The sequence below is a fragment of the Oncorhynchus keta genome, chromosome 1 (genome assembly GCF_023373465.1).
Source record: "Oncorhynchus keta strain PuntledgeMale-10-30-2019 chromosome 1, Oket_V2, whole genome shotgun sequence".
NCBI lineage: Eukaryota > Metazoa > Chordata > Actinopteri > Salmoniformes > Salmonidae > Oncorhynchus > Oncorhynchus keta.
Window position 1 is genome coordinate 62,755,366 of NC_068421.1, and position 27,302 is coordinate 62,782,667.

Sequence of the window (27,302 nt, forward strand, 5' to 3'; positions counted from 1 at the left end):
AGAGTAATAGGTATTATGTTACATTTACGCAAATCATGAATGCTTTTAAAAATATCTATATCTTTATTATTTTCCAAATAAACATAATTTTTTTCATGGAAATACGTAGCTAGCCATGAGAAAGACCCCTCCCCCCAATAGTGATCGACTATTGATGATCGCTATGGGGCGCATTCGGTCGATGTAGGATTGTACACAATCGCCCAACCTTAACACACACACACACACACTCTCTGTGTGTGGTTACAGTAGGCTAACATATGTCAATGGTTTTAGGAACAGCAGTAACATCAGGCAGGATTTAGGTTACCAACTGCCTAGCCAGTTGTAGCTCATTCTTGGGTGCAATGATCACGTTCCCGCACTGACTGACTGTGTGGAGGCTCATTGATTTAACGTTACGTTAGCCTACATGCTACACTAGTATAGTTATAAAGTATATAGCTGTCGGCTATATTAGCCACGACTTACCGTTCTTTGTGCAGCTTCAAATGTCAAACAAAGTTGGAAATTGTTGCGCTTCCGTCTGTAATTTTCTTCCCGCATGTTTTGCAAGTTGCAATCCGTTTTTTGTTGATACAGCGTCGTCTTTATATACGGAAATAATAATTTGGGGTATCATCTTTCCAAGGGCTCTATCTGAATTCACTCCCCGACGTTCCTCTCCACTGCCACGCATAACTTTTTCTCAGCTGGCACAATTTGCTGTCCAATTCAAACTGTAATCTGTTAAATGAAGAGTTGATGCGCTGCACACTTTTTTTAATAGCACAATTTTAAATATTTGGGCTTGGTGAGGGTATCTGGTGAGGGTATCAAGTCAGGTCAAGTCAAAAGGCTCAAGTCCAAGTCAAGTCACGAGTCATTGGTGTTAAAGTCAAAGTCGAGTTGCAAGTCATCATATTTGTGACTCGAGTCTGACTCGAGTTCACACCTCTACCCGAATATCCCTTTGGAAAGCAACTCTTGCCCTGACTTTGTCGACTTTATTAACTAGTGAATGGACGAATAATAGCGAATAATATACTTGGAAGCGGTGGGTGGTGTGCGCACATCCGAAGGCATTGTTTTCGGTCAGCCTCTGGAATCAGTGCCCTGGGAGGTGCAGAGGAAGGATCTGCTTTGGGAAAGTCGCATAGATGTAGTGCTGGTTGTGCTGGTAAATTGACGCCTCTTTGATATCCAATAGTTCTTCCCGGTTAATTGTAATAACAGTTAAGGTTTTCTGGGCTAACAATGTAAGAAATAATACATTAAAAAATGAAATACTGCACAGTTTCCTAAGGACTAGAAGCTACCATCTCTATCGGCGCCATCTTGAATCACAGCCAGGATTAGTCCCAGCGTGTATGTCAGAGGTTTTTCCCTGAAATCTAAATTTAAGCTGACCAATAAGTTTACAGCTATGAAAAGCTTTTATACAGGAAATGGTGTGTTAAGCAAAGCTTAGCTCTCATGTGAGAGAGAGCTACAGTAGCAAACAGAGCAGAGGGCTTGGCCAGGCACAGTAGTATGTTGTGACAGCAGCCCACATTAATCCAAGGTTGTAGACCATCAGACTTGTAATCTAATGTGCTGATGACAACATGATTTATCCCCTCCTCAATGTCCACTCACACACTGCCTGCACACAGCCAGTAGTCCTATACTTAGGCAGAGAAGTCCCTACTTTGTAGGGCCTCAATATTACATCATATTGCACCCTTGCTGTGGAGCTTAAATTTAGTACTATGCGGGTGCTCACTTTTGTTAAAGCTTCTCCTGGAACCTTCACTATTGGTTTCATCACCTTCATCAATCTCTCATGGACTGCAGTAGAAGGGTCAGTGTGGAGAATTCTTCTAAACCTGCCGTATGCCAGGATAAGTGTTCAGTCCAGGGCTAGATATGTAACTTGTTACCAGAGAGAATATGCCAATTTAATCTGTCAGAGTCATAGAGAAGTCTCTTGATAAACTACAGTCATTCAGCTCTGCCAGCATGGATCACCCGTCTGCCAACCCGTGGCCCTGAGGATATCTTTATGAAACCCATGGGGTTTTTCTTCCTCCAGGAAAAACTCAACTGGATTCGGTTGATTGCTGTTATTCTTTCTCCATCTTTAAATGTTTTGTGATCATAATAAATGAATTCAAACATGATAAAGTGATCCAAAGTTCACACATGTATCATTTAATGTCATGTTTCAGACATTATAAATTGTATTTTTATGATGTACTCTATTGGGTTGTTTGTTATGTTACTAGATGTCGATGAGGTATTCAGATGGCAACTCTTTTCCTTGGTAATCTTATTCTAAACCATTTATCTCACTCTTTTCCCACACTTCTGTTCATTGTCACAAATACATGGTTATACACTGAGTGTACCAAACATTAGGAACACCTTCCTAATTTTGAGTTGCACCCCCTTTTGCCCTTAAGAACATTCCAATTTGTCAGGGCATGGATTCAACAAGGTGTCGAAAGCGTTCCACAGGGATGCTGGCCCATTTTGACTCCAATGCTTCCCACAATAGTGTTGAGTTGGCGGAATGTCCTTTGGGTGGTGGACCATTCTTGATACACATGGGAAACTGTTGAGAATGAAAATCTCAGCAACGTTGCAGCTCTTGACACACAGACACCTGGCACCTTCTATCATACCACATTCAAAGGCACTTAAGTTCATCCACCCTTTGAATGGGGGGGTAGTTCTAAACTGACATATGGAATTGTTTTAAGATGGTCAAACCATGGATCATTCAGCTATTTGATTTAGAAATTGAGGACCCCTTTAAAAACAAAGATGATTTGATAAAATATTGAATTTGGCCCTTACTACTAAAGCCCAGAGAAACGCATTGAATAACACATTCATAAATGGCTAAAAATACAGTCAAACAATAAATAATAAGAAACATGGTTTTGAAGCGTTTGTCCTATATAAGAAAGCCCAGGAAATATATATATATATATACTGTACCAGTCAAAAGTTTAGATACACCTATTCAGTCCAGACAAACACCGCTCTAGCTCAGCCACCTTTCACAGCAGATGTGGAAGTGCCACATTTGCGTATGTGGTGGATTGAGACGCATCCAATGTAAAAGATATCTCTAGTTTAAACTGAAGGATTTTGAATAATGTTATGTTATGTTATGTTATGTTATGTTATGTTATGTGAGTCAATTGACTCTAGGGGCCTGTCTCCTCCCCTTCATCTACACTGATTGAAGTGGCAATAATAAGGGATCATCACTTTCACCTGGATTCATCTGGTCCTTCTATTTCATGGAAAGTGTTCCTAATGTGTTGTACACAGTGTGTATCCACATGCAAAACAGCAAGGAACACAAAGAGATTAAATTCATTGTTTATTTTTAGATTTCTATGCAGATATTGCTTAGATTATTTGTGTGGGATTTTCAACATACTTTGTAAGTAGGATTTTTTTCTGGTTAATTGATTACCTTACATATTAACCAGGTATTATTACAGTCTCACACAAACAGTTTGGTGTGGCAGGCTGAGCAGTAGGGTTTCCCTGCCTGCTCCTTGAATACTCCCTGACTGAGTTTCCTCAGACAGAAAACACACACAAAGTGGTCAGGATGGAACTTGCGCTCCATAGCCGAGATGCAGCTCCCAGAGATGGGCTCTCCACAGCCCCCACACAGTGTACCCTGGCGGGAGTGGAAGTGCAGAGAGCACAGGGGGCGACCATCCAGCTCCAGGAAACAACCATCTGTGAAGGACTTCAGACAGTCCTGGTTAGAAAGGGATAGAGAGAAGTAGAAAGAGAGAGAGAAAACTTATTCTATCTAGTTGGTATAGATTAGGCCTACTCTTTTTTTGGAGATTGAGGACGATTATGGTAAATGGGTAATGTCAGGACAATGATGTATTGTGGCTGTTGGCTGTTCAAAGCGTATTGTTTGAGTAATGGCAGTAGTTTCTAAGACGAAGCCATGTGATCTGTGGTGAGAGACTCACTGAGCAGACGAAGCAGTTGGGATGCCAGGTGCCGTTGGCTGCCGTCAGGAAGTTTTCTTTCACAGGCTCTCCGCAGCCAGAGCACTTTGGAGCAAAGAGATGGTAAAAGTCTCTGTGGCAGTACGGCTTCCCGTCCTTCTCCAGAAAACCTATGGCACATCAAAGGACACATACGCAAAGAGAGGAGAGTGTTCTCTGTCACACTGTGGTCTATAACTTATGTTACCCTGTAGGGAACTTTAGTGGTTGTGGTGTTATCTGTCAGGCAGATAGATGTGTGCTCCCTCACCTTCAGGCCCAAAGCGCTCCCCACAGTGGGAACAGAAGAAGTGCTCAGGGTGCCAGGTGCGGTCCATCGCTGTCAGGATGTTCTGAGAGTGAGGTCAAAGAGCCCAGCATGCGGTGAGGTAAACCCAACAACAACTTAACGGATCTAGAGAGGTGATGAGTTGGTTTTGTGCAGTGTTAGATAATGGTGATACTGTCCAATCCAAAGAGAAGGTGTTGTACCTTCAGAATGGGGCCCTTGCAGTAACTACAACGGGGTGAAAAGAGATGCTGGTAGTCTTTCTCACAGTAGGCCTTCCCCTCCCTCTAAAAGAAGCCAATGGTGCCCAGCTCAGCCGTACACACCACACAAACAAAGTGTTCTGGGTGCCACACCTGGCCCAGGGCTGTGATCATCTGCAGAATGATAGAAAGAAAAAGTGATACTATATTCCCACTTGGCATAGACATCAACTCAACGTCTATTCCACGTTGGTTCAACATAATTTCAATGAAACGAAGTGGAAACAACGTTGATTCAACCAGTTTGTGCCCAGTGGGTTGTTTCACATACTGGCAATGGTACTTTCGATTGACCATCTTCGCCTATACTGCTATTTTGTACATTTTTTGGCAGCTCAAGCTGTTTACCTTTCCCACAATGACCTTTCCACAAGAAGCACAGTGACCCTTGGCCGTGGTGTGTACACCCATCTTCTCCATATCAGAGCTCAGGCCTCCCAGAAGGTCGTCTACAGTGTCTGTTTTTCTGTGTGTTGACGCCTTGCGCTCCAGATCAGAAGTCTTTGGGCTGTTTGTGCTCTCATCTTTCACTTGTGTGTCATCAATTTCTTTCTTTTCTCCAATCTGTTTATTCTTGACTGACTTCTGGACAAGCGGAGGTGGGGTTGAGGGAGAAGGGTCTGGCAGCTAAAGATGAGAAAAGTCAATGTGTCCACAAAACAGACTTGCATCCATTCATATACATGAATGAAAAATTAAAATGAAATGAATGTTGGTGGCACTAGTAGTACTAAAACTTCTGACATTTGTTTAGCTTGCTTACACTGCCCTCTGCTGTCAGATCAGGTCAACTTCACTGAAAGACAGTCGTCCTCTGTTCATGCTCTGAGCAACAGTGTATTTTATTCACTGATAGATGTTTCCTTACCCCCATCTCCAGATCAAGCAGCAATTCATCCATTATGGAATCCAGCTCTCTGGAAGCAGAGCGAGGGCTCAGCAGACCAGCCTCCATTGGAGCTGGTAACTCACTGACAAACACACAGAGAAAACCACAGATGAGCACTGGTATACAGTGGACACTGGACAATTACTTAAATCTGTGGTAATTATGAATCTGAGTCTTAGCTCTATCTGTATGGTCTCACCCAGTGTCATTACATATGGCTATCTATGGGCTGACATACCAGTGGCTGACCTGTATACATTGGTGCTATCTGGCTCTTTCCTTTCCTTGGATGGAGACCAACAGAACACACCTTTGGGACCTGCAGGAAATGCCACTTAACACATATGGCTAAAAAATACATCCAGTTTAAGTAACTGGACCAATGACTATCAACAACTGCTCGAGGTGATTTTATCATTACCTGTCCATATGTGTTGGCTGTATCTCTTTCTTTCTTCTGAGACGACTCTGGACCAGTTGAGTTGAAAGCCAACTCCTCTAGGAAAAGGTCTGTAACAAACACACACATATATATGATATGGTAGGTACTATAATTCAGAAAAGGCATTTCTAACAGAATTCCTCTGAGATAAGCTGCAGTGCCTCATTACGGTCACCTCTTGCAGACTGCAAAGTGCACCCATTGATCTGCTGTGGTTGCTATATACAGTGCTGCTTCCTGAGGAAGTGGTGGAAGAGATGCTATAGTTACAGACAATATCTTCACACTAAAAGGGACACTTTTGAAACTGATGCAATCCTCTATGACTAACAGCATTGCTCTTAACTCACACATAATCTGTATGAAAGGGAACGTTACTTAAATAAACTATTAAGTAATTGTGTTTATTTTAAGACATTTTATCATAAGTTCTTCATAAGTAAATCATGACTGCACTGGTGGAGCACAAATCAATGGAAGAAAAATCTAAGTGAAAACAAACTATTCTATTAAAAACACACACACATATATTAATAATAATCGCTATCCACTGTCTTTCTCACAATTTGGTTGGTAGTGACTTCCGTCAACAACGTCAGGAATCCATCTGTCTCTCAACAGAGATAACCTTCTGTGGTTCACTGTTCATTTACATCGACAATCATATCAACAAAAGCACCATTTAAATAGGTATGTAGGTATGATAAAACACATGACATGTTCAGCGTCACCAATGTAATGCAAGGCAAGCATTCATTCACCACACACTATAACACATGTTCATGTACACCTCCTGAGCAACTTCCTTTTTTAAACGGATTTATGCTCAAACCTATCAATGTGTATTCCCTTATAGTTTAATCTATTGCATTTTGTTTTATAGTTAATCGTCACAACAGAAGCAGAGGAAAAAATACTCACCCAGGTCATCCATGCTTGGAAAATATACTTGTGCACTCTGTGAATGAGCCTACGTGTTCCAGGGTGGGTGTGAGTGTGTGTCTGTGTGTGTGTGTTGGTTTACTGACAGTTAATTGGCACACATCCTAAAAGGATGATGTCAAAATCAGATTAACTTGTGGATATGATTTTTATATCTCTGCGTGCAGTTTGAAGGAAGTTGCTAACTAGCATTAAAGCAATGACAGGAAGTCTATAAGTATCTATGGAGCACTCTAATCACACATTTTATTTCACCGGGTGAAAAGAAACATCTCACTTGATCCTTAAAGGGATACTTCTGTATTTTGGCAATGGTATACACGAGTTCATTTGACTCTGGGAAAATAGATAAAGGGCCTAATTGACAAAAGCTTGAATTATCCCTTTAATCAGGTCAAACTGTCATTTCCATTTGTCTGTTTTTTTTGTTTACTTGAATTTCTCTGAGTGCACTGCTACCTCCCTGAAGACACTGGATACCTTCTAAGATATTTCTACTCATGTTTCTACTCATGTTCATAATAAAACATGTTAAAGGTCAATTCATGACCTGGTGAGAAGTTATACAAAGCTCAGGTTGTATGTACATACACGTTTTATCAACCACTATCTTCTAAATGCTGATGATATATGTGTTAAATGGTCAACTATCAATATGAAAGGTGAGAGAGCAGTCCCCCTTATCTGAAAATTGAATAGGGAAAGAGTCAAAGTTGATTTAACTTTAAGATAGTTGTGCTTAATAATGGTGTGACATAGGTGAATAGATTGTTCCACTTCATAATAGTTCAATATGATAACATAATGGGAAGGTTTTCAGTAGACATATTTATGACAACATAGATTATTGCATATTGATTACATAATGCCATAAATTGTTGACATCATGACATCTCAATATAATGACATTATTACAGTGTAATTGTGTGATGACATAATGAGTTCATTTTGTGAGCATCATTACATTATTATGACATCATAATGCATTTCATATCCATTTATATCAGGGATGGGCAACTTTGATTTGGGTGGGGGCCACAAAAAATCTGAACTCTTCATCGGTTGCTCGACTTCTGCGTACCCACATCCCAGCAGGTAATTCAATTCAAATCAAAGCAAACTTTATTTGTCACATGCGCTATATACAGCAAGTGGAAAACTTACCGTGAAATGCTTACTTACAAGCCCTTATTAACCAACAGTGCAGTTCATGAAGAGTTAAGAAAATATTTAACAAATAAACTAAAGTAAAAAATTATAAAAAGTAACACAATAACATAACAATAACGAGTTTATATACAGGGGGTACCGGTACCGAGTCTGTGTGCGGGGGTACAGGTTAGAGGTCATTTGTACATGTAGGTAGGGGTGAAGTGACAATGCATAGATGATAAAAACAGCCAGTAGCTGCAGTGTACAAAACAAATGGAGGATTGGGAGGGTCAATGTAATAGTCCAGTGGCCATTTGATTAATTGTTCAGCAGTCTACTGGCTTGGGGGTAGAAGCTGTTAAGGAGCCTTTTGGTCCTAGACTTGGCGCTCCGGTATGCTTGCCGTGCGGTAGCAGAGAAAACAGTCTATGACTTGGGCGATTGGAGTCTCTGACAATTTTACCTATTATAATGGTCCTAGATTGCAGGAAGCTCAGCCCCAGTGATGTACTGGGCCGTACGGACTACCCTCTGTAGCGCCTTATGGTCAGATGCCGAGCAGTTGCCATACCAGGCGGTGATGCAACTGGTCAGGATGCTCTCGATGGTGCAGCTGTAGAACCTTTTGAGGATCTGGGGACTCATGCCAAATCTTTTTTGTATCCTGAGGGGGAAAAGGTTTTGTCATGTCCTCTTCACAACTGTCTTGGTGTGTTTGGACCATAATAGATTGTGGGTGATGTGGACACCAAGGAACCTGAAACTCTCGACCAGCTCCACTACAGCCAAGTCGATGTTAATGGGGACCTGTTCGGCCCGCCTTTTCCTGTAGTCCACGATCAGCTCCTTTGTCCTGCTCCCATTGAGGGAGAGGTCGTTGTCCTGGCACCACACTGACAGTTCTCTGACCTCCTTCCTATAGGCTGTCTCGATGTTAGCGGTGATCAGGCCTACCACTATTGTGTCGTCAGCAAACTTAATGATGGTGTTGGAGTCGTGTTTGGCCACCAGTTGTGGGTGAACAGGGAGTACAGGAGGGGACTAAGTACGCACCCCTGAGGGGCCCCAGTGCTGAGGATCAGCGCAGCAGACATGTTGTTGCCTACTCTTACCACCTTGGGGCGGCCCGTCAGGAAGTCCAGGATCCAGTTGCAGAGGAAGGTGTTTAGTCCCAGGTTCCTTAGCTTAGTGATAAGCTTTGTGAGCACTATGGTGTTGAACGCTGAGCTGTAGTCAATGAACAGCATTCTCACATAGGTGTTCCTTTTGTCCAGGTGGGAAAGGGCAGTGTGGAATGCGATTAAGATTGCGTCATCTGGGAGACACGTGATGCCGTGGAGCTGAGCAGACGTTGACAAACCGAGCTCTTCAAAGTTATTCTATTTTTACCTAAATAACAACGTTGAAACAATATTCTAACATCGGCTGATAAATTGTCAAGTACTTACCTTCCCAAAGAGCCATGGACCTCCGACCGAGAGGCAAGAAGGACGACCAAAACGTTGTTGATTCCCAAGATAACGATAACGCTACAGCTAGCAAGATTAGCATTAGCCCTCATAACTCAGATGACAGTTCCAGACTGTTGCTCTCAGCAGCCTCTTGCGAGCCTGCCGACATGCTGGCTACTCTCCTCCGGGAAATTCAGGATGGTAACAGAGGTCTTTCTCTGAAAATCGATAAGAAATCGGCTGAACTCCATTCTTCCATTGACGACCTGAAATCCTCCATGAATGATCTCCTTTTGAGAACTACTGAGGCAGAGCTGCGCATTAGCACAGTTGAAGATACCATCGCTAGACATGACCAGGTCTTGACACAACTGCAAAAGGACAATGCCTACCTTAAAAACAAAGTAGATCAGATGGAGAACCAGAGTATACGTAGTAATATCCGTGTGGTGGGATTGAAAGAGGACAGCGAGGGCCGTGACCCGGTCCGTTTCTTCACTCAATGGATCCCGGAGGTCCTAGGCATAACTAACTTCACCAAGCCGCTGGAAATCGAACGCGCCCACAGAACATCAGCGCCGAAACCCCGGCCAGGTGAGCCCCCACGAGCCGTCCTGATCAGGTTCCTCCGTTTCCAAGACAGAGAGAAGATACTGCAACTCGCAAGAGCCAAAGGGGACATCGCCATCGATGGGAAGAGGGTCAGCCTTTTCCCGGATATGAGCGCGGACCTTGCCAGACGCCGCAAGCAGTTCAGACCTGCCGCCAAAGCACTGAAGGAGAAGAACATCACCGGCTACCTCATCCACCCTGCGCGGATGAAAGTTCAGTACAAAGGCCGAAGCCATCTCTTCAACACACCGGGAGAAGTGCACACTTTTCTCAAAGACCTGAGCAACGTCTGAGTCTGAGCCAGGACGGTCTCTCTGGGGGATAAAATGCAGTTCGTTTGTTTTCTCTTATCCGGATTGAACTGCTGGTATCACCCGGTCACTTTAATTGATTTGTACATTTTCAACTAACCGTATCTTCCCGGGGTGAGTTCTATTACATTTACAGGAGAGTATATTTTGGTTTAGTCCATATCTACTGGGCGAAGCAATAAGTGGGTTTAGACCCACTGCTTTCCCACTCATTTATGTTAATCTTTCGTAAAGAGACTCAAGCAGCCCGTACCGTGGGCAGTAAATATTCAGCCATAAATATCTATTCACAACGTTTGTTTTCAATTTAGAGAGCTCGCAGGTTTTAGTTTACGCCAAGGTTTAGCTAGTAAGAGCAAGATGGAAAGCGAGCAGCAACGTATCTCTACAAGTGTATTCATGTTTGATTGTTGGGACTGTTGTTCTAGTCTGACAATCGGGGTGGGTGGGATTTTTATTATTTTTTTATTCCTTTTTTCTATGTTTATTGTTTCCTTCCTAAAGAGACACACAGGTCACTTTTGTCCTCAAACCAAAGTTGAAACATTTCCTAATTATCTGCATATGATAGATTTCTATTCAGTTACATATTTGAAACCCAACCTATGCTTAATCCACTAAAATATGTCACATTCAACGTAAAAGGTCTTAACGGCCCGATTAAAAGGAAAAGAGTCTATACATACCATAAGAAATTAAAGGCTGACATTGTGTTTTTACAAGAAACACATCTTACAGCCAGTGAACACAAGAAATTGAAGAGGGAATGGGTAGGACAAGTTTTTGCATCCTCTTTTAACTCCAAAGCAAGAGGAACTGCAATTTTGATAAGTAGACACATCCCCTTCTGCGTCAACAACACCATCTCTGATCCCTCTGGCAGGTTTGTTTTGGTGCAGGGGCATATGTTTTCAGAGTCTTGGACCCTATTGAATATTTATGCTCCTAACTTCGATGACCATATGTTTATTCAGAATGTCTTCCTTCAGGTTGGTCAAGCACCACCAGTGTTTACAATGCTCTTATGTCAGGACTAACACTGCCTGGGCTAGATAAACCCCGACTTAGATGGGAGAGAGATCTGGGTATTGATCTTGATGAGGATCTATGGAGTGACCTATGCAGGGATGGGGTTACATCCACATTGAACTCCAGATACAGACTGATCCAGTTTAATTTCCTCCATCAGCTCTATATCACCCCATCTAGACTGCACGGGTTCAAACCAGATATCTCCTCCCTATGTTTTAGATGTGGCTCAGATGAAGGAACATTCCTCCACTCCACTTGGCAGTGTTCAAAACTACATGGTTTCTGGCAGGGGGTATGCGATACCATATCCTCAATTCACGTTGCATTCCCTTTAGACCCGGAGGTCTGTCTACTGGGTAACTTTACTAACACCAATCTTAGGCAAAGCCATACTATAAAGCTAACAGAAATATTGCTAGCGATTGCCAAGAAATGTATTGCCTTGAAATGGAAATTGGATTCCTCCCTGCCAGTTGCAATGTGGCTTTCGGAAGTTAATAGTTGTATCCCTTTGGAGAAAATCACTTACTGCTTGAGGAATAAGTTAAAGACATTTTACAGAATTTGGCAACCTTTTATTGACTATATGGAGAATCTCCCCCCACATCTCGTTGATTGAATCTATATATAATCCTCACATAATGTTTCACACGTAATGTATATTATGTAGCCTATGGCAGGTGATCCAATGTCTCGTTATTTAAAAAAAATATTTTGTATATTTTTTATTATTGTATGTTTGTTTATATAACTATAATTATAATTTATTTTTGTTATGTTCGTCTGTTACTGTCACTTTGTCCTATCGTTGTCTAATATCTTTTCACTTTTGTTTTGAATGTTCTTAATTGGAAAATGCAACAAAAAAATATATAATAATAAAAATACCATTGCGTCATCTGTGGATCTGTTGGGGCGGTATGTGAATTGGAGTGGGTCTAGGGTATCCAGGAGGATGCTGTTGATGTGAGCCATGACCAGCCTTTCAAAGCACTTCATGTCTACCGACGTGAGTACTACGGGGTGGTAATCATTTAGGCTGGTTACCTTCACTTCCTTGGGCACAGGGACTATGTATTACAGACTCGGTCAGGGAGATGTTGAAAATGTCAATGAAGACACTTGCTAGTTTGTCCACCATGCATGCTTTGAGTACACGTCCTGGTAATCCATCTGGCCCCGCAGCTTTGTGAATGTTGACCTGTTTAAAGGTCTTGCTCACATCAGCTACCAACAGCGTTATCACACAGTCATCCAAAACAGCTGGTGCTCTCGTGCATACTTCAGTGTTGCTTGCCTCGAAGCAAGCATGTTAACAAGTTTCGATAACTGGCCACAAGACTGGCCGTAATCTACTATTTAACTCACAACATTAAGTTGAGACCCTGAGTTCTCCCCCCAAAAATGAAATGTTTTATTTTTCACATACACCGAACAGATGCAGTGAAATGTGTTGTTTTACATGGTCAGCCATAGTAGTACACTGCCCGTTGAGAAAATTAGGGGTATTAATCTAGCAATGTGTGTTTTACAGAAGATTAAAATAAACTGTAGCCTACGACAATGTTACATGATGAGATTACAATGTTTCAATACACAAGAAACAAATGTATCATTTCTGAAATGAGGGAACAGTTATAACAGATTATCGATGATATTGACCAGATACCCATAGGGCAGCGCACAATTGGCACAGCGTCGTCTGGGTTAGGTTTTGGCCAGAGAAGGCCATCATTGTAAATAACAATTTGTTCCTAACTGACTTGCCTAGTTAAACAAAGGTTAAATAAAATAAGCACTAATTGCTGCTCTAAAAATGAACATAAATGGCCACAGTCGAGTGGATCCGTTTTGTCAAGTCTGTGACCATCGTTGGTCACCACCTTTCAAAGTGTGTTGCATTATGAGGATTAAAATGGTCCGATTTGCGCCTACATGTCGACTGCATGACCTTTACAAAAACCATGTCATCAAAAGTAATGAAGTTTTGACTGCAGTCGACTGCAAGTTTCTGCAGTTGCTCTTCATCAACGTCATGCTGCAGCCATCGCCTGCATTGTGGGAGACTCTATTGTCAACCAATCATGTAGGGTGTTTTTGTTTGACCCACACGAACAAAGACGTGACCAAAGACATGACTGAAATAGAAACCAACTTTGCCGCAATTCACGCAAACCGTGTATACAGTGGAAATGTAAACATTTATGAACGTGATATTTGAGGCTCTCACCAATTGATTGTACAATGTATACACATACATGTTCAATTTATGTGTGTGTGATATCGGAGTTGGAAACTTCATCAGTGTCCGACTTTTGGCTGTCGCAGATACACCTCCCCCAACTTCCCTCCCCGACTTTCGTCTACAGTCGCTTTCACCTTACCACTCAAACGAGCCCATTTTCTAGAAGAATGTAAAGGCAGTCTGGGGTAAGCAAGATCAGGTGGGACCATTCTAGCCAATGAGAGGGCAGATACTCGAGTGACCAACAGGCACAACGTTTTCCACCAGATACCACAAAGTCCAAATTTGTTATCATAAAATTTGCTTTTTGGTCTTCATTTAAGGTTAGGCGTAGGGTTAGCAGTGTGGTTAGGGTTAGGTTTCAAATCACATGTTAAGAAGAGAATTTGTAGAAATAGGCTAGGTTTATGACTTTGGTAACTATTGACGACCAAGCACAACTCCGATATAAATGTTTTTTTCTCAAAGTTTTCGGGATATCACGTGTCCTACTTATATCAATAAACTGGTAATAACCTAGTCATTACGAAACTTCTATTCGATCATCAACTAAATCACACGTAGCAAATAATCATTTCAATGTTTTGTAACTACATTCGACATTCTCTCATTGACCTCCATACAAAACCCCCTCGCATAGTGAGCGAAAAAAACAAAAAAAATCGCCACCTGCTACAGATTTTGACCCACTTATCCTTCTCGCTTCGACTCTTCCTTTCTGATTATAATGTAACACATTTGCCGTGGTGGTTCATGGGAAGAAAATTTGCCACCTCCCACTTCCTCTGTTCCTGTTTATATTTCTCCCTATTCAATTGTATTTATTGATAGAGCTTTGAGTAGAGTGATGAATGAAAGGCAGTGTGATTTCTTATAGTTTACCAGTATTATTAGTATTTTAGCGGCAACATCACTCCACAATCGTACAGACAGTAGTCGATTGGAATCTACTACCAGGGGTTGCGTTTTAGATCTTAAAAGGGCAACTGAATGAATCATGGCGGGTGGGACCCCTTAGAATTTACAAGACTGAGTCAACTAAACATAACGAGGTGAGGTGGACCTCTCTTTTAGAATTAGCAAATGTAAAAATAAAACAACACATACATTTACACAGTGATCTTCAAAAATACATGTTCACATGAATGTAGTCGTGAGCGTTTCACACATTTCCGTTTACCCTCTCATTCTGAACAGCTCTTGTATTTTATTAGGTGTCAAAGGATGGGGGAAATCATTTCACCTGTCATATTTTGACACTCAAATACATTTTATGGTATTTCAATGATTATAATGGCCAGTGTGAAGTTAACATTGAGATATTTTGTACAACTACCCTCTTTCTTGTTGTTTATGCCAACGGTGATGGAGCAGATGAATGACCCTTTGACCATGGTGTCGGAGTCTACTCCAGACACCATCAGACAGCAGAGGCGCAGGGAGCTGGACGCTCGGCGGAGTAAGTCTCGTGTGCGTCTGGGGTCATGCCTGCAGAGCTGGGGTCAGCTGAAGAACCACCTGGGATTCTCTCTGCACTCTGAGCTCGCCAACTACCTACTGCAGAGGTAAGGCCTCACGGCTCATCTTTATTACACATCTATAACATTGGAGTAATATGATGTTGGCCATTATTCATTTTGTTACATTTCTTTTCACTCTCTTCTCTTCAGCTATTTTTCTAAAGTGTGTGTCAAATGCTCAGGTAAAGACCTGTTCCCATAACATACCGTTTACAGTTTCATTCATATGAATATGTATGAACAAAGCCTGTGTTTTTTGAATGATGATGTAAAATTGTGTTTGGTCTTGGTCCACTAGACAATATGAAAGGGGATACGACTGCCTTTGTGACATCAAGAGAATCTCTGCATCACCTCGTCCTATTGGTCCATACCCACGGGCAACAGTGCCCCTTCCCACCAACCCTCCAATCTGACACTGCCAGAGAGAAGCAGGCAGCTGACACAGAGGGAAGCCAGTCAAAGGGAGAGGCAGTGAAGCAGAGAACAGGCCCAAAGCACTTACCACCTCAGACAGGTGCGAAGGACTGTAGTTCTCCAGAGGAGGGCCTCTCCCAATGTGCTCTGGGGAAGGAAATGAGAGAACCCCCGGATGTGTTAGAGGCAGAACTGTGTCTGCACTATGTCTGTGAGGGAGGGCATCTGCTTTCATGGCAACCTAGTCAGAGTGACTGTGATGAAGAGAGGGGGGCAGGAGAGAGGGAAGGAGAGATTGTGGAGGGGGATATTACCCCTGCAGGTCCAACTATGTCCAAAGGGAGGATAGGAGCAAAGGAGCCCAAGAAGGAGAGTGTCACAGGGAGGGGTCGTCTTACTGTGAGAAGGACTAGGACTCGTGGTGGAGCAAGGTCTGTGGTGACCCAAGAGGAGGCACAGCAGCCAGGAGAGGAGACGATGGACCTGACAACCCTAAACTCTGGAGAGAGCAAATCAAGAGGTTCATTAAGAAATATTAATTTGAATTTTCTGATTAGTTCTGAAATGCCAGTGTTGACTCAACATCACTATGTTGTTTGGTCACATCCAGGAAGTGAGAATGCACAGGAAGGGTCAGTGGCAGGAAGTGACACAATGCCAGCAGAGTCCTTGCAGTCATTGGAGGATTGGTAAAGTTGAATAGTTTGCTTCATGCACAACTCCTTGGATGTATTTGTTGTTCAAATCATAATCAACTCAACCTCATGGTGATCTAAGTTTTCATAGGCGGCTACCTATGGAATGTAATGATCATGACGATGATAAGGAGCACAACCCAGACAACATCACTGGAGAGAAGGATGTCCCTTCACCCGGCAGGTTGTAATTGCACAGTTTAATCATCTAAGAAGGAAATACATGTGAATGAACATGTTGGAAAAATGTATGAGCACTTTGTTGAACTTCATAGTGATGTAACTGTAGTACACGAGAACCTGAAGGGGGACACAGAGTAAAGCAGTTCAGTCAGAGGTTACTTTTACACAGGCTGCCCAATTCTGATATTTTTTTCACAAATTTATATTTTTTACCAATCAGATCAGTTCTGATCAGATTTGAAAATATCTTTGTGGTTGGTCAAAAGGGTAATTAGAGGAAAAAAGATCAGAATAGGGCTGCCTGTGTAAACGCAGCCAGAGAGAGATACATTAAGTTGGGGACAAGGAGAAGGTGGCTTTTGATGGTATTTTTTCACACTTCCTTAATTTGCCAGATTGGATTATATGATTAAAACCATTAAATGTATTTTCAAGTAAAATATTATTGAGATGAAAATCATGAAAGCGAACATGGTTCAAAGAATTCTTATAACCACATACTCTGCAATAAATGTAATACATTTTCTTTCATTTGGTTTGGATTTTAGACAATGTAGCCAACCGGAGCCAGCCGACAATGTTTCTCAGATTGTCAGCAAAAAGAAAAGGTTTGTGCATTGTCAATTAAAAGTTATGTAGAATACTAATATTACTAATTTATGTATTTCTCACTTGTATATTTCCATCTGTTTATTGTCATCCCAATTTAATGTTCCCAGAAAAACAACACCGAAAGCAATCTTGCCTTGTGAGTTTGATGGCTGTGGGAAGATCTTCTCCTCTCGGCAGTACCTCAATGTGAGTTCAGCAGTATAGCTAAAGATGACCACTTACTGATTAAGGTAAAATACACAAAACTCCAATCTATCTCATCTCACACTTAATTCAGCATCATATGAAGTACCAGCACTTCCACCAGAGGACGTTCACCTGCTCTCACACTCCCTGTGGAAAGTCCTTCAACTTCAAGAAGCACCTGAAAGAGCATGAGAAGCTGCACAGCAGTGAGGCTCAACATTTCACTTCTAGGATTCTTTATTATCATCCTTTGCTTCTGCTCATTATGCTGAAATAATGATTGTCTGAGAAGATATTTGTAGGGCCCTGTGTTTCTTCAGTCGCAGAGTCAGGAAGAACTCAGGTCCCTAACATTTTTATATACAGTACAGAGCAACCACAGATGCTCTGAACCTGGTACTGTATGTAATTTCTCTCTCTGGCTTTTGTGTATTGAGACCAGAGGGACTTCATCTGTGAGTTCTGTGCCCGGGCTTTCCGCACCAACAGCCACCTTCTCATCCACCGCCGCATCCACACCGGAGAGAAACCGATACAGTGAGTATTCTCTGTCATAGTGTTTGTCACACAGTGTAGAGTAGTAACACTATTATTAGGACTTCTACTATGGTTCCTGTATATGCTATATGACACTATTTCTGTACATCTGTAGTGATCCTTTTGAGTGTTCATCCCTCTCCCTCTCTATCAGGTGTGAGGTATGTGGCTTCACCTGCCGCCAGAAGGCCTCCCTCAACTGGCACATGAAGAAGCACGACGCTGAGAGCAGTTATCAGTTCCCCTGTGAGGTCTGCGGCCGGCGCTTTGAGAAGAGTTACAACCTGACCGCTCACCACCGCAAAAGCCACCCTGACTAGACCTTGAGCCTCACCATCACCAACACTGACCCCCCCCCCCCTTCCCTGTCCCTGCAGAACAATGACCACACCACCACAGCCATCGGCACAGCAACAGATGACTGCTTTATCATTGGCGTGACATGAAACCACGGTGCTGTGTTTTGCCCTGTGTTTCGCCCTGTGTTTACACCTGTAGAAAGTGTGTAAATAATGCCCCATTTGGTCTTTTTTCACCCAAATGTCCAGTAGGTCAGTGGCTCCTATGCAGTCCACGGACAATCTTCCTACTGAATACAAGCAGTCTCCCATTCGTCCCGATATGTGTTTTTGTTACATGACTCAATACTCTTTGGGTTAAGGATGGTAATGATTGAGAAGACCACCTTTGGATGTTGCTTTTGTATAAATATATTACTATGTAGTTTTATTTATGAGGAAAGTACAGTATGTCAAAGGGAAGGAAGGGGGAAAATAAAAAGTTTGTGTTTTACATTTTGTTTTATCATCTTGAATTATCAGACTAATCACGTTACACATGTTATCTATGAGGAAATGTTGTTAATATATGACTAAACCCCCTTTAAAGATAAAATCTGTAGTTTCTACATAAATGTTTTGATGTATAAATTAATGATGTATACCAATTTGTTCTTGAAGAATATAACTTATAAATGCCACATGAACTTAGTTCAACTCTTGTACTCCATCAGAACCCAAAATATGAGCATATTATGCTCCAATATTTGTCAACAAAGTACATGTAAACAAACACTGTATAGTTTCAAGTTGTATTAAGTCTCTTGTACAGAATATGCATGGTATACATCATCCTGGTATACAACTAAATCCTTACCTTAAGGTTCCTTCTCTTTCAATGCAACAACTACAACCAATAGTAAAACAATAAGAATACGGACATAAAGTAAATGGCAGAATAGAAGAAACCTTTTAGCTCAAGTTTAATACACAATTTATATTACAATATTTACACAAGTATTGGGGAAGGGGGGCAAGTGTATATAGCCTCGAAACATGATTAAAACTATAATTGTGATATCATGGATGGTTAGTCCTTGCACACATAGCTTTCACTTTGAATTAGAGATTGGTTGCATATCTCCAGACCCAACCCTCAGCTCTTTACCAAAACGATTTACTTAAACACAGGCAGGGTAACTGCTTTGTTATCGTTTCAATTAAGGATGCCATCTTTAATCTGGCTTTCAAATACGTCAGTTTTATTGATTGAAGCTCACATTGGCAAATACAGCCTCAAACTAACAGGTGGGCGTTATCGTTAAAATAAAACAATGTAATCCAATTGGTGCATAAACGTTCTAGAAGACCTGCCTCCAAATGGTTGCTATGCCTACAACACATTCTTCCCCCTAGGCTTGATTGAAAAGTATGTCAACCAATAGAGATAGAGATGGGCGGGAATTTGCGCGCACACTGAAATCTGCCCAGAGAATTTGTGCCACTGCCCTAGTGCCTACTATCAAATCTCTTTGGGCAGGCTTCACCGTACGGCCGGTGCTGGACAGGTGAATGACTCAGGATGGAAAATGTACTATAAAGGTTTTCCAGAAAATACATACAGGTAATGAACCATTATTTAGGCTACGTCCTGAAAAATAGCTTGGTTTGTAACTAGCACGAGGAAGTGCATAATGCCGACTTCAGCAGCATGACAAGAGACAATGTAGAATTCAGTAACGTTAGCAGACAACGGAATAACGTTTTTGAGTTGAGCTTGCTGCCAATATCTCTAACTAACTGGATTTTGGTGAATGTTATATTATTACATTATCAGAAATATAGATTATGCTTTACTTGTTGTTTTTGTTAAGTAGTCACCTTAATTGCTAATTTCTTTAGAAAAACTGTACTCAGTTTACAAAGCTGCCAGCTAATACCTTTTGAGAGTAAAAAACAATAACAATTGATTGGATGCATAATGTATCATTATAAAGATACTGTAACGTAATTAGACTCTCATGACTCTTCAAATCGAATGTTTTGAAAATGTTTATTTTGATCATGAGCCACTTGGATAAAAGTCACTTCTGACTGGTGTTTGTCAGGGTTTAAAAAAACAACAACACTTTTTTATACAATGAGTATACAATCGCATGTATTCATCTTGGTAGAATCATATCCTCCTGGGCTAGTCCAAAATGTCAACAGCAATGACATCAATGACCTTAGACTTATCGAATGACCATGATGTTTAAATAAGGTCAAAGATGTCCCAGAAATGGCCAGGTTTTCTATTTAACGTTGTATGGAATACCCTATGTAACATTTTGAACATAATGATCATAATGGAAGTAAAATTCCACATTGACACTTGTTCTCCAATTGTGTTCTAACCATCTCAAAGTTGTAATGCCATAAGGTCCTATTCAATAGTTGGTTTGAAACCAACCAGGCTATATGAAGATACTATAGGAGAGGTTAATGAATGCTCATTTAATGTTGTGTTTCTGTATCCAGATTTGCAATTTGCTGTGTGACAGAGTAGTGAGTCATAACGGTGTGGGTGTATGGAGCGATTTCAGTGGCAACAAAAATTGTATTTGAATTTTATAATTTGTATTAGGATATTGGATTTGAATGTAATATTTGGGAATTTGTAATGCACAAATTGAATCATTGAATTCATAAATTGAACTTGTATTTCATGATTTGAAACGGAATTGAATGAATATTGCATGTCTCCTGCATGTCACAAGACTGTGTTAGCCCACTGTTTTAGCCCACTGTGTTAGCCTCGTAATTACCAGACTGATTACTATGTGTAGCGAACCATTCATGTAAGCTCGTGGGATCAGGTCGCTCGTGAGGCTATGTGATGAGCAACCTTGGCTGAGAGATGAAGACGTGTTAGTTTAACTGATGGGGTTGTAACCCAGGTCTCCTGTGCACCAGACAATGCAACTTTTCATGTCTCAGACAAGTTACTCATCACACGAGTGTGGTCACAGAACCACCTGTGTTACACTTCACCTCCCTTTGACCTCCTCCATGAAGAGACCCATCCAAGTCACAGAACCAATAATCTTATAATGACTACCCATGCCAGAGACTTCAAACCAGCTGTCAGAGTGGGACCAAAAATCAGCCCTGGCATGTATTTATTAATTTATTTACCCCTTTTTGTGATATCCAATTGGTAGTTACAGTCTTGTCCCATCGCTGCAACTCCCGTACAGACTCTGGAGAGGCGAAGGTCCAGAAAAGTGCGTCCTCCGAAACATGACCAAGCCGCACTGCTTCTTGACACACTGCTCGCTTAACCTGGAAGCCAGCCATACCAATGTGTCGGAGGAAACACTGTACAGCTGGTGTACCGAAGTCACCGTGCATGCACCTGGCTGCCACAAGGAGTCGCTAGAGCGCGATGAGACAAGGACATCCCAGCCGGCCAAACTCTCCCCTAATCCGGACGACACTGGGTCAATTGTGTGCCACCTCAGGGGATCTAACCCGGATCTTTAGTGACGCCTCTTGCACTGCGATGTAGTGCCTTAGACCTCTGCGCCACTCAGGAGGCCCATAGCCTTGGCATTTCTAACACACCGACCCATTCTTTTCCTCCAGGCCTACACACCGACCCATTATTTACCTCCAGGCCTCCACAACGACCCGTTCTTTTCCTCCAGGCCTCCACAACGACCCGTTCTTTTCCTCCAGGCCTCCACAACGACCCGTTCTTTGCCTCCACAACGACCCGTTCTTTTCCTCCAGGCCTCCACAACGACCCGTTCTTTTCCTCCAGGTCTCCACAACGACCCGTTCTTTTCCTCCACGCCTCCACAACGACCCGTTATTTTCCTCCAGGCCTCCACAACGACCCGTTATTTTCCTCCAGGCCTCCACAACGACCCGTTCTTTTCCTCCAGGCCTCAACAACGACCCGTTCTTTTCCTCCAGGCCTACACACCGACCCGTTCTTTTCCTCCAGGCCTCAACAACGACCCGTTCTTTTCCACCAGGCCTACACAACGACCCGTTCTTTTCCTCCAGGCCTCCACAACGACCCGTTCTTTTCCTCCAGGCCTCCACAACGATCCGTTCTTTTCCTCCAGGCCTCCACAACGACCCGTTCTTTGCCTCCACAACGACCCATTCTTTTCCTCCAGGCCTCCACAACGACCCGTTCTTTTCCTCCAGGCCTCCACAACGACCCGTTCTTTTCCTCCACGCCTCCACAACGACCCGCTATTTTCCTCCAGGCCTCCACAACGACACGTTATTTTCCTCCAGGCCTCCACAACGACCCGTTCTTTTCCTCCAGGCCTCAACAACGACCCGTTCTTTTCCTCCAGGCCTCCACAACGACCCGTTCTTTTCCTCCAGGCCTACACACCGACCCGTTCTTTTCCTCCAGGCCTCAACAACGACCCGTTCTTTTCCACCAGGCCTCCACCAATCAATTATTTTCCACCAGGCCTCCACACTGGCCCATTGTTTCCTTGAGGCTCCCATTATTTGCCAGATAATGATAGTTTTGCACACAAAACAAACTTGTTAGACTAGTTGGGTTAAAAATGGACTAAAAATGGAACAGAGCGTCTCTTATTTCAGGCATGACGTCCTTTACAATGGTGCCACTGGACTCAGATCTACAGTTGAGCTGGTTCAACCACTGAGGTCACTGTGGAGTAAGTTAAAACCTGTTATGGCTGCAATCCCGATATCGGGATCAATATGACAACTACCAGTGAAAATAGAGGGCGCCAAATTAAAACATACATGTGTCTTATATTAAAGCTATTCTCGTTGTTAATCCCACCAAAGTGTCCGATTTCAAATAGGCTTTTCAGTGAAAGCACTACAAACGATTATGTTAGGTCTCCACCAAACCACTATAAGCACAGCCATTTTCCAGCAAAATATAGCATTCACAAAAAGTATAAATAAAGATAATTCAAGGTTAGTGATTAATTTTATCTTCATCAGATGACACTCATAGGACTTCATGTTACACCAAACATGCATGTTTTGTTCATATTTATATATAAAAATCTGAGTTTACATTGACGCGTTAGATTCACTAGTTCCAAAAACATCAAGTGATTTTGCATAGCCACATCGTTTCAACAGAAATACTCATCATAAATGTAGATGATAATACAAGTTATACACATGGAATTATAGATATACCTCTCGTTAATGCAACCACTGTGTCAGATTTCAAAAGCAGTTTACGGAAAAAGCAACCCATGCAATAATCTGAGATGGCGCTCAGAACAGTAGCCAAATTAGCCTCCATGTTGGAGTCAACAGAAACCAGAAAATACATGATAAATGTTTCCTTACCTTTGATGAACTTCATCAGAATGCAGTCCTAGAAATCCCAGGTCCACAATAAATGCTTGATTTGTTTTCGAAAATGTCTGTTATTTATGTCCAATTAGCTACTTTGGTTAACGCGTCTGGTAAACAATTCCAAAGTCACAAAGCAGGTCCACTATAACATGACGAAATGTCCAAAAGTTCCGTAACAGTCAGTAGAAACCATGTCAAACGATCCTTAGAATGTTATTTACATATATCTGCCACCTCCAGAAAAAAGTGGAATTTCTCAGGTTTTTGCCTGCTACATGAGTTCTGTTATACTCACAGACATAATTCAAACAGTTTTAGAAACTTCAGTGTTTCCTATCCAATACTAATACTATGCAAATATTAGCAACTATGACTGAGGAGCTGGCCATTTACAATGGGTACCTTTCATCCAAGCTACTCAATACTGCCCCTGCAGCCATAAAAAGTTAAGGGGGGGAATGTAACACATGGGGATCTGTGAAACTCACTCATCGGCCTGAAGTGTCGCTCCTTGCGCAATTGACAAAGGATTTTTTCAGTAGCGTTGTGGATTAGAATGCTTAAGGATGGTGGTCATGGGTGTTTACGAGGCAGAGGTCTTGAGTTCGAGTCTTGGTATGAGCTGAATCAGGGGGAAGCTTTACTTGTTAAGCAAGCAGCGGGTTGTCCTTTACATGAACTTCCTGAAGCCTGTAAACATCATAGGAACAGAAGGCTCCGGAGTCTTAGCTTTCAGGAATGGCGTCATAATAACTTATAGCCAAAACGGTTCAAATGCTAGAGCCAAATTCATTGTAAGAAAATAAATTCAATATGCCACATTGGCTTCAGAAACCTCCGTAAGTTTCTGTTTACCACAACCAGCGTTTGATTCTATCTATTCCCCTATCCCTTTCCTGGCTGGCAAAGTATCAGCATGTTTGTTGTCTCTGGTCTTGAATCTGAATTTGAAACATGTATCTGAATCCATCTGAGAAGTTGAATATATGAAACTTTGACAAGCTTGAAATGATAGTTTGTGAACTTGATACACAGACACTGAATGCAATATCTACCGTATTGAAACTGAATAGGCCTATATAAATGTTGAATTTGAATATTGAATTGAATTTAAACTGAATTTTAAAGTGAATTCAATATTCAATTAAATTCCAAATCATGAAATGCAAGTTCAATTTACAAATTCAATGATTCAATTTGTGCATTACAAATTTAAAATATGAAATTCTAATACAAAATAATTCAAATACAACTTCTATTGGCACTGAAATCGCTCCATATGGGTGGGACTGGGAATGAAGAGATGTAAAGTGGAGAGGTTTCAATTATATGAAGAAATATGTATTAACTTCATGGCCTCTTGCCAGTTGACTTCTTGAGTAGTTACAGTAAGTAGCCACTGTTCAAATAAACCTACCATTAAAATTATAGACTGATAATTTCCTTGTCAGTGGGCAAACAAACAAAATCAGCAAAGAAATGTTTATGAGTTGCACTCTGAAAACTCAATCTACTTTTCTGTCTTAGTTAGCTTTTCATTTTGGAGATTTCTATCAGCTTTAGTTTGACCAGAGGCAGAAATTCACTTGATAATCATGGTGGGAAATATGGGTGGGTTGATGTACCTGATTAGAAACCGGACCTATTGAAGCCAGTAAAACATCCCTTTAGTCTGAGAACCTCTGCATCTGAAGCCATAACCATCCAGCTTCTCTGGAGAGGTGAGTTGAGTGCTGCTTGCTGCTGCTGGCCCCAGCAGGTCTCTCAGGCAGCAGCAGGTAGGCCCTTAATGCTGGAGATAACACAGAGCTGAACAGAGGAGGCTTTGCTTTGACCCCCATCAGCCTGTTGATCTGGGTTCAGGCTGGCACCTCAGCAGCCACTCTCTCTACCCGCTGCCCTCATCAGGTCCCTGCTAGCTCTCCTCCCAGAACCGAACAGAGACGCATCGCAGCCTTTCAGGGGCTGAGGCGAGGCTAAGTGATGGATGGTGTTGAACTGGGCTATCATTGCCGCAGGCTTCAGTTGTGTCTCTGTTCTGGGAGCAGCAAGGAGGGAAAGCAGAAAGGCAAGGTCAGAGGGAGGAAGAGTCCTACTTTGCATTTAGATTTGAAATGACTGTGTGTCTCTCTGTGTTGTGCTGTTGATTAGCTCAAATTCTGATCATAGCCTTCATGCAAAGCCGTCCGCCTCAGCCTGCAAGGAAAATACCACATCAATATCGGGGGGCCTACTCCGCTCTGCAATCAGAGCACTCAAATCACACATTTTATGTCACCGGGGAAAAGAAGCCTCTCAATTGATCCTGAAAGGGATACTTCAGAATTTTGGCAAGGAGGCCCTTTATGTACTTCCCCAGAGTCAGAGTTCATATGACTCTGGGGAAATAGATAAAGGGCCTCATTGCCAAAATTGCCGAAGTATCCCTTTAAGGATTTTCTGTCCTCATGATCTAGCTGGCTCCCTCTCGCTCCCTTCTCAGCTCACCCACACAGTATTGTGATACTGTATGCTGTATTAATTAATTATGGAGATCCCCTGCCTGTAATGTAGGCTACGGAGCCGCTAGCCGTGGCCTCCCTTTGATCTTGCCAAGCAGGGCAGAGCCGGGAGGCAGGAGGCAGGGCCTTTGCAGCCGCTGGCCATGCTGCTAAGCATAGGGTCTCTAGCAGATGGAGCTCACTGGCCACCAGTATCCACCATGGGGATGGCTGCTGGCTCCAGGAACAGACCTCTCTCTATTCTGGGTTACTGGTCCACTTCAAGCTGTGCTAAGTGGACCAGTGATAACTAACGGGAGCTCAATATTAGGATTACCAAATCGTGTCGAAATGCATCACATGTTGTTGACATGGTGGCTGACTACTGTGATGTCAAATCTATTTAGCGTAATTCCATATAATATGGATGTTGCTGTTTGTGTTGCAGTAGAAAAGGAGGAGAGCTCTGATGTTGTTCAGCACCTCGTGTTATCAATTATGTTTCTTATCTGGGTCGCCCAAAAGCACATAGTGACCCAAAATAAAACACTGTGAAGGAGCTGAGAGAGAGAGCCTTCTTGTGTAGACATGTGGATCTACATATTTGTTTTTTTTCAGTTTTTTGCATAGTCTCAATTAGCAGCTGGACTATGCAAATGTATTGATTTGTGTGTTTAAAAAAATGTTTTGTTACGCCCTTGATGCCTTCTACACAGACATCCATTCATTCTGAATGGACTGCCAGTACTCACCATGATGTCATGCTCTGCTCAGTGGTGGGTCTGTCTGTGCTGGAAGTGATGCCTGGCAGGCTGGCTCAGTGTCTTAGACTGTCCTGGACCCTACGATATGCTACAGGGACAACAACACATTCAGCTCCAATGGAAGGGCATGGAGGAGAGCATACTTTGGTTCTGCCTGATGATTCTGCTGCTGCCTGGGTAGAGGAGGGAGAGTGCATTTTTCACAAGCATTAGGTTTGTTCATGTGTGTACAGCTTGATGGTGTTCTAGTGATGATGTCAGAATTGATACAGCAACACCACATTACATAAAGCTAGTGAATAAGGCAATCAATGATTGCATGTAGGCTACATCTTAACATACCCTTGTCTGTACATTATGCTTTGAATCTATTCTTCCGTGCCCAGAAATCTGCTCCTTTTACTCTCTGTTCCGAATGCTCTAGACGACCAGTTCTTATAGCCTTTAGCCGTACCCTTATCCTACTCCTCCTCTGTTCCTCTGGTGATGTAGAAGTTAACCCAGGCCCTGCAGCGCCTAGCTCCACTCCCTTTCCCCAGGCGCTCTCATTTGTTGACTTCTGTAACCGTAAAAGCCTTGGTTTCATGCATGTTAACATTAGAAGTCTCCTCCCTACGTTTGTTTTATTCACTGCTTTAGTACACTTCACCAA

The 27,302-nt window shown here is 42.2% G+C and overlaps 2 protein-coding genes and 1 pseudogene across 5 annotated transcripts in view; 2 read left to right on the forward strand and 1 right to left on the reverse strand.

Moving 5' to 3' along the window:
* Window positions 1–2,220: 2,220 nt before the first annotated feature.
* LOC118390372 (leupaxin-like) lies at window positions 2,221–7,134 on the reverse strand (annotated as a pseudogene).
* A 7,246-nt stretch (window positions 7,135–14,380) lies between these two features.
* znf692 (zinc finger protein 692) lies at window positions 14,381–18,562 on the forward strand. 2 transcript variants are annotated; one of them, XR_004826945.2, is made up of 11 exons: window positions 14,381–14,672; window positions 14,995–15,185; window positions 15,291–15,322; window positions 15,439–16,077; window positions 16,168–16,246; window positions 16,335–16,436; window positions 16,984–17,043; window positions 17,155–17,233; window positions 17,325–17,439; window positions 17,676–17,770; window positions 17,925–18,072. XR_004826945.2 is itself a non-coding variant. In XM_035780874.2 (11 exons), exons 2-11 carry the CDS (start codon window positions 14,995–14,997, stop codon window positions 18,088–18,090), a joined length of 1,563 nt encoding a protein of 520 aa, XP_035636767.1. In that variant the 5' UTR covers window positions 14,383–14,672; the 3' UTR covers window positions 18,091–18,562. The 2 variants fall into 2 exon arrangements, 1 of the variants encoding a protein (XP_035636767.1); XM_035780874.2 differs by having other exon boundaries at window positions 14,383–14,672; window positions 17,671–17,770; window positions 17,925–18,562.
* Window positions 18,563–19,514: 952 nt separating this feature from the next.
* LOC118390390 (F-BAR domain only protein 1-like) overlaps window positions 19,515–27,302 on the forward strand; it is a 58,487-nt gene continuing 50,699 nt past the window's right edge. For 2 of the 3 annotated variants that reach the window (XM_035780892.1, XM_035780911.1), the window contains exon 1: window positions 19,515–19,672. The gene's annotated coding sequence lies outside the window, so the exon portion shown is untranslated. The remainder of the gene's footprint in view (window positions 19,673–27,302) is intronic. The other variant, XM_035780902.2, reaches the window with a different exon arrangement.

Excerpts from the sequence above, each read along its gene's own strand:
- znf692 (XM_035780874.2), top strand. The coding sequence starts at position 14,995 with ATGAATGACCCTTTGACCATGGTGTCGGAGTCTACTCCAGACACCATC. Across the intron at positions 16,247-16,334 it reads TTGCAGTCATTGGAGGATTG|TTTTCATAGGCGGCTACCTA; the intron begins GTAAAGTTGAAT and ends TGGTGATCTAAG. Across the intron at positions 17,771-17,924 it reads ACCGGAGAGAAACCGATACA|GTGTGAGGTATGTGGCTTCA; the intron begins GTGAGTATTCTC and ends CCTCTCTATCAG.